Source organism: Ptychodera flava (assembly GCF_041260155.1).
Source record: "Ptychodera flava strain L36383 chromosome 3 unlocalized genomic scaffold, AS_Pfla_20210202 Scaffold_25__1_contigs__length_14229661_pilon, whole genome shotgun sequence".
Classification (NCBI taxonomy): Eukaryota; Metazoa; Hemichordata; class Enteropneusta; family Ptychoderidae; genus Ptychodera; species Ptychodera flava.
Window position 1 is genome coordinate 13,435,913 of NW_027248279.1, and position 7,970 is coordinate 13,443,882.

A 7,970-nucleotide genomic window follows, 5' to 3' on the forward strand; every position below is an offset into this window, starting at 1 on the left:
ATGGGTAGTATGACAAACATGTCCCAAACCACTTCGCCGAGCGCTATTTCTTACAAGTGTCAATTCATTCCAAGTCACTTCATCTAAAAGTCGCCTTGTAATGTGATTCTATGATGCCAGTTCCATAGAAAGGACCAGTAAGTTATGAATGCAGATGCATGGCATTGCATCTTCTCAGTTTTTCTCTGCAAACCACATGAAATATGGATATGGTAGATATATAATACTTATGAAAGATAGAAAATAATTTGGATTTATCATCGTGTAACATGCATCGACGATGGTTGACCATGGAGGTAGCAGAGACCTCAATGGTCTGACGGTCCACAGTGAGTGTGTCAAGCTTGACGCGCCTATGTCGCTATGACGGGCCAACTTTGCACGGTACAAAGTAGGCGCTGTGGGACATTCCGGCCATTGGGCTTATCTTAATAAAAGAAGTTTCTTAACTCAAACATAATAATTGTTAACATTACTTTTCATATAGTGTTAATCATATCAGTAATTCGCTTGTGAAATCACTCAAATGAGCTACACCGAGTCTGCGCTATCTAAGTCGTAAAAAAAATTGTCTCCCTAAAACAGGGATACGACAAGTATGCTTTGTTTGCGAGTTTTACTCGACGCAGTGGAGCTAGAGAAAACCACCTGTATGGATGATGTTGGTCGGATCATATCCTAGACCGCTTGGCTATGGTAGGATCAGCAGCGTTTCCGTCGCAAGCTATTCAGTTTCGTAATCTCATTTGCGTTTCCCACGACTGGACACTAGTCACTTGTTCTCACCGTCTCAACAAGGGATTAAAAGTCTGCTGGTGTAAGGGTCGAAGATGATTTGCGATCACCAACCGATAACCTGTTTGGATAATAGTCATTTTTATCCGCTGCCATATCTAAATGGTGCATCGTGCATCATTAATGATGTTACCGCCCTCTAATGACTTGTTTCGGCCAGTTTTATGTGTCAATTATCATTCCGTGTCGTAACAAAGCAAATGGTGGAATCGACTTCGTGGAGTTTAATGACCTGAACCGATTGCCAGCAGTGCTTGCTGATAAACTTTATATGACCACCACTATGTTGCAAAATGCATATAATAACAAGTCGATTAAAACATAGATCTGACTTTTCAAAGGTAGCTCTTAAAATCAAATAGCAATAAAGTGCAAATATGGAGATGACTCCTTGGTGCAAACAGAACTATATCTCGTCGCTACAGGCATTTCGTTCAGCATAGGGTTGTAAAAGGTCCGACCAAAAGCCTTTGGTGTAGAGGAACTGTGTTCTGACCAATGTGAGATGACCCTTTTTTCCAAAAAAAAAAAGATGTTTTTTATCATTGATAGACAACTTTTATTTTGCTCAAAGCAAGAAAATTACTTTTTCAGTGAGAGGTCGTTTGTCGTGATACGTTGCGACAAGAAGGAAGAAACTCAGCTGTCTGACTAGGGGCACAATCAAATGTCAGACAATGGTGACATCTCTGCTACCTCCATGGTGACATCAACCGCTCAGTATTTTCAGACATAGCCCCGCTGTGACGAGACCATTCACACCTATTGGGTACGCTTAGTATAAATGGTAGTTGATTGACTAGCGTTTTACGAGCATCGGGCCATGTCATGTTGGCGAGCTATTTTCTAGGTTTACGGATCGAAAAGTTGCGACACATTACCACAGCTACAAGTCATTAATTACCCGAGCAATTACTTTTTACGATGTCACGCGTGTACTGCCTCTCCTTATGCTTCTGATACGTCATTCTGACGCATCCAATCAAAGTTCTGCAAACGACCACAAGTCGAGCCCCATTCTTATGCAATCTCGTGCACAGCCAATAGGAACCCATCAAGCTATCTGCGTTGGGCTCTCTGATCTCAAACGCGCCGAAAAACGAAAAGTGACAACAGCAAAACAAACAGAAGTAATTGATATCAAATGGATTTTTCATCGCCGCGGTGTCTAGACGGACGACTTGTAAGCTTACATGCCATCGAAGAATTGCGAACCAGATTTGTTTCCTTCTCTACGACTGTGAACTGTTTGGTGCGCATTTCAGGAGTGTCTTCGGGAGGTCGATCATCTGGTTGAGGTAAGAACCACAACTAAACCAAGGTTTTTCTAAAAGTTCAGTCAACTTCAATCTTGTGGACTTGGTAAATCCCGACAGCTCGGTTCATGCAGTTTGTAGTTTCCACGGTGCCATTAGCATAGCCAATGTACCATACACTAGACGAAACGTGTACACCAAAGTGTTGTGTGTAGTTTTCGATATTTGAAAGCCATGGATAGTGAGAGCAACATTTGTTTACTGCTATCGTCATGGGTAAAGCCTTCATCTCTCTTCGTCTCCCTTGGAAGTGACTCCATGCTGTTATCCCCATGGCCCAGGCAATCGCCAGGCAGCCTGTGAAGCCTCCGCCCACCATGGGTACGCGTCGACGCGAAAATAGCAAAGCGTTCTCGGCTCTAGCCGTCTACAAGGGGAAACGAATTCAGCACCCTTGCAAACATCACGCCTTTGAAAATGATCGGCTTTGTAACTTTTCGGTAAATGTACCTCAGCGTTGCTCTGCGAATTTATCAAATTGAATTGCATTTGACAAACGAATTTTCATCATTTCAATCCCTCAAAATCAGCAACTGTCAATGTGTGCTCGTGCACCAACGTTCTGAAGAAAGAGGGAAATGACAGACTTCCATGAAACAAACTTACCGTTTTAAGCGTTCTCGTTGAAATAATTCAGAGGCTTCGCAATTTTGAAGTGCCAGTAGCGATTTTTTTTACTCTTTTTATGTTTATGTGTCCGTTGCACGATTTTGTTTACTCCTCAAACATACTTAAACAGAAACTAGTATTTAGCTCGAGAACACATCGTCTATATATGGAAAATACGTTGTTATAGTTCACATTTGAATTCTGGTCTGGACCAAAAGTTCCACTCTTCAACAATATTTGATAGAGCAGTTCTTGTAATAACACAATCTCGGTTGATCAGAGCACAAGGCTAGGTAAAAAGCCATACCAGATGAAACACCATGTGGCAATGGTCGAAATTTACTGGACCGAATAGCCTTATTTACGATAGGAAGAACGTCGTTTGGTACGTCTTTGTGTTTCAACATGATTTCGGTAATATCACTTTAACAGAAGTTTTTCTAGTGCCACATAAATTTGTAAAAACACAGAATAATAACTAATCACAAGCACGTCAGCATTAATTCATTGATCGCTGTCTAAACTGGCTCGCTGAGGCTCGCTGTCGCACACACTCTGCATTGACCTGGACGACAGTGGGTGAAGAGACTCTGCGTGGACGTAAACAATATTTTTTCACGTACATGGTGTGATACCATCTGTTCTGCTGTTCCTGTCTTTAAAACTCACAGACTATTTCAATGTCAATGGCTTTTTCAATAAAAGGATTGCGATAGCATCGTTTACAAGTTCACAAGTTCTTTCTCCTTTTCAAAGTATTCTAGTACGAGGAGGTCCATATCTCTGCGCCAATAAATATAACTCCAACGGGATACATACAACCATATAGTCACTTGTGGTTCGATGCATGGCGACGGCCGATATATGCATATAAAAATACCACAGGGGACATCGTCGTGTATCGAACCACAAACGACTGTGCATACAACAATTCAAAACGTGTGCTGTCTGCTAAATTAGAAATTGGTTCTATTTTTTCACTTGCAAATCAGTGTAAAGATCTAAAACATCAAAACAGTGAAATCAAATCCTCGCGAAATTTAATGCTTTTACAGTATAATAGGAAATAATCGAATATATCGGTTCACCCTGAAAACGTTGCACTATATAGAGGTAAATTACATCAATAATTGCACCGCCCATCGTAGAAAAGAATGGAAACTGTTGTGATGAATGGAAGAAATTACACTTCAGTAGATCGCTTGTCTTGTTCACTTTAAAGGAAATAAGTGTCGAAATAGTTAGCCGTAGTAGAAATGGTGTATGTAGCAGATACTTTGTAAATGCGATAACGACGAAGCTTTTGGTTTAATTTAGCCCCATGGTGGGATGATGATATGAATATACCTTCTCTGAACACGCTGGTATCGACATTTCGGACGACTGTGTCTGATTTTATTGTCGCGATTCTCAAGCTTCGTGAGAAAACCAAACAAAACTGGAGCTGTTTTGTAGGTACAAACAGATTAATTACCAGAATGCCACCCCAAACTGTAGTCCTATTCATTGTCATAGTTATCAAATGATTGTCAAGTTTATTTTCACGCTTTTGGTCAGTGGCTAATCCGACCGCTTCACACTTTTTCGTTGGTTTATCAGCTGTCAGAAAGCTGACTTGCTTTTCCTGTTGATAATTACCAACTATGTCAAGACAACGCACATTCCGAAAAGATGTTGAGTATGACTAGCAATAATGCAAAGTAAACGATATATTAACGGAGTAGGGTACACATTCTTACTACATCAAAGACCCGCGTGTATCTAAGATTGAGTGTAAGCATAGACTCTCGAGAGTCTATGGTGTAAGCGACCAATCAGATTGTAACAGTTCACCGAGGGAGTGGTATGTTCACTGGTTTAGCGCCCTCTACGGTTCAGCAACAACTCTGGACAGCGTTGGCTTCTTTCTCATATGGTTGCCATACAACATTACAAACTAGATTTCACACAAACCTACGAAATGCGGATCCTAACATTCGGCTTCCGGTGTGGATGAAACCAATTTAAGCTTCCTTGTGGAGCGCCCACACATGATGCGAACGGGTCTGCAAGTCGCTCAACGTCGCTCTGTAGTCATAGGTCTTTTTTACCTCCGTGCTGAAGTGAAGACTAATTGTGACACATTGACGTTGAACTTATCACGTATTTCGAAACCAATCGAGAGATGGAAATTGAAATTACATATAAAATAGAGCAACTAGTAGGAGCAATGTGAAATAATGTTTGAACAAATTTGACGGCTTGTTTCTGTGAATCTATAATCCTCTTATCACGTACAACTGGTCGTTTCGGCAAGAATCGTTCGGCATCTCAATTTTCGGCCTAAAGTCGTTTCGGCACAGCGATCCAAGACGTTTCTGCATCCCTGTTTCGATTTGTATTTTTTTCCAAACTAATTAGTGACTGCCTGATATACAAGTTATCTTCGTAAGCTTGACCTTTGCCTTCCGACCTTTGCATTTTGTGTAATTTTACCGTGCCGTTTCGGCACCGCTTTCAAACTTTCCCGTGTCGGCGGCTTTTGCTATCGATAAACTTGTGTCACTACTGTCCCTATCAAACTGTCGTATCTCATTTCAGTGCGACCATGCAGCTAGTTTCTAGCTTCATGGTGCGACTGACATCAAATACTCGCTCGCTACTGTAGAAAGTACTGATAGCCTTATTGGTTTATAATTATTGCCAGGGCCAGTTCCATTGCTGTTCCCCAAGCCTGCAAATAGAGCGGTGCCGAAACCGTGAAACGTCTTGGGTTGCGGTGCCGAAACTACTTAGAGCCGGAAATTGAGAGACCGAAACGACTTGGTGCCGAAATATCTAGAACCCCAATTTTTTATACGTTTTTATGAAAACGAAATTCCAGACTTCATATCTTTGTTACAACTTTTTATTTTTCAGGTAGACTCTTTTGCTTCATCGCTGTGTCGTCACACCTCTGTTTAACGAACGGATTTTGAAGCAGTTCGTAATTGCGCTGACCATCAGGAGAGTAGGCTAGCACTGCTCAAGCAAGTCAGACTGTCGTGTGTCATTGTGTCTAATGAGACGAGGAAATACTAAAAAGTCCCCCAGGACTGTCACCATGCCGACAAGGCGCGGAAGAAAGCCAAAGCGCGGTGTGGAAGGTCGTCCAGTCGTCAAGAAACGTGTCAGGCCAGGGGCTGCAGCACAGGAACGAGAGAGAGTGAAGGTGTTCAACCACGCTTTCTGTAACTTGAAGAGAAAACTGCCATTACCAAGGGAACTGATACAAAAAGATGACCAGGGTAACAACGGCAGTGTAAAGAGAGGCAGGGCTGTTGCTGTACAGAAAAGGGACATTTTACGTCTTGCCATACAGTACATACAGACACTTGAAGAACAGCTGGGATACCCAAAGTCAAGCAACGAGGAACTCTGCAAGCGAAAGGACAAATCTAGAGTTGAAGACGTCAACAGCGATACCTCCCCACGGTCTGAATACAGTCGTATCAACACGCAAGATGAATCGCCTGACATTGACAGCCAAGAAAGCAGCCGTGAAGTACCTGCAGCTATCGATCAACAGGTTGTCATGGAGACAAACAACGCTCCTGCCGTCCGTCCGCTCACATCTGATGAGTCAACGGCGGAACGGGAGGTTGATGATGGTGTAGCGCCCTCTATGAGTGATTTTTCAAATGAATGCGGAGGTGAATTCCAGAGAGGAAGTCGAGAAGGTGGCGACAATGGTGATGGAGATGGTTCCATTCTCAGACAACTTCTTATCGACGGGAAATGTTCATCCGGTTCTGACACAAACGTCAAAGTCGACCATCAGTTAAAAAATGAAAACAAGGAGCGAATACAGACACCTTTCAAGGAAATTCCCACGGCTTCTCCGAGAGAGAGTACGAGTGAGAATCATGAAATGGAACCAGCAAGGAATGAGCGACTGTCGATCCCGACAAAAGAAACATATCCTCTATGGGTCGATATATCTGCATTTCGACGATTTTATGTTGACGGCACAGACTTCATAGGGCAATACAGATTGCAACACGATGAAATTGTCTATAGAGCTCGACATGGACTCTTCTGTGATTTCCCTTACAGCTTGCCAATAACACCGCCAAACAGTGATCCGGGTCAGTCACATTTCGCGACTTCTTTCCCGGGAGACAATGAAACTGCCGGGAGTTACCATGATGGCGCACTTCACGAAACTCCACCGAGCCAGCTTGATCTTGACCTCATCCGTTGGTGTGACAAACATCCATACATACCGGATATTCTGGAAGAATACAAAGATACTGCCCCCTCAACGGTGGACTATGTCAGCAAGACTGTTGACTCTGACTTCCCATGCCTTCACACTGATAATAATGTAAATCACCATTGGAATATATCTTCGTACCGACAAAGTGCTCCTTATAGTAACCAAGTTTGCAGTAACCGCTCAACCATTCAACCTGTGATGTTTTAGGGGTCCTGTTCAGACCACGGTCCCTCCTCTCGCCCGACATATCCTACTTTTAAAGTGCATTTGCGATACTTGTTTGCAAATTTCAAAATCAGGAATGATTTAGCATTGCTTTCCTTGGATCGCAATGAATGACAATAATAACATGTGAGAGGAAACATACAGTTGTTTTTGTTGTCAAGAGATGATGATCTGCTTGAGAAAATGAAAGTTTATTCAGTACTACTGCATCGGGTTTTGTGCTTTTATCTGTTACATCGTTCACTCAGTCACAGTCCCGCCATGGTGGAATGACTCTGACCCAGTTTTTCCCATGTTTACTTTGTGAAAGTGTTTTGATGATAATTGTTAGTTGTTTTCCAAGTGATAAATTAAAACAAATTTGTGAATGTAAGAACTCAGCGGTTGCTTACTTTTTAACAAGTTACTTTTTACATGTAGAACGTCAAACATATGACGAATGCGTGACAAATATGACATTGCGCCCTGCAAAGAAATCTGAAAATATGTAACTACTACGGTAATAGTCAGGAAATATGTTTCTCTAGTACAAAATTTGCACGGTGACTGCTGATTTTCATTATTTTACTTTGAAAGAAAATATTTGAAAGTTTCATCGAGAAATGTAGTAGTTCGAGTCTCGAAATTGAAAGACTTCAGCTTTGCTCAAACTTTCCTCCTGAAACTTTCAATTATTCTCTTACCAAATCAGGAATAAAATTCGGGGTCGAATTCGGTACAGTCGTTTGGCTTTTTCTCGACAAGCCAAGTAGGCCAAGTCGTTCACCCCACAATCTCCGCAAGAGCTA

The 7,970-nt window shown here is 42.1% G+C and overlaps 1 protein-coding gene across 1 annotated transcript; it reads left to right on the forward strand.

Moving 5' to 3' along the window:
- Positions 1-1,770: 1,770 nt before the first annotated feature.
- LOC139125480 (uncharacterized) lies at positions 1,771-7,642 on the forward strand. Its single transcript, XM_070691550.1, has 2 exons — positions 1,771-2,093; positions 5,619-7,642. Exon 2 carries the CDS (start codon positions 5,761-5,763, stop codon positions 7,162-7,164), a length of 1,404 nt encoding a protein of 467 aa, XP_070547651.1. The 5' UTR covers positions 1,771-2,093; positions 5,619-5,760; the 3' UTR covers positions 7,165-7,642.
- The last annotated feature ends 328 nt before the right edge of the window (positions 7,643-7,970 follow it).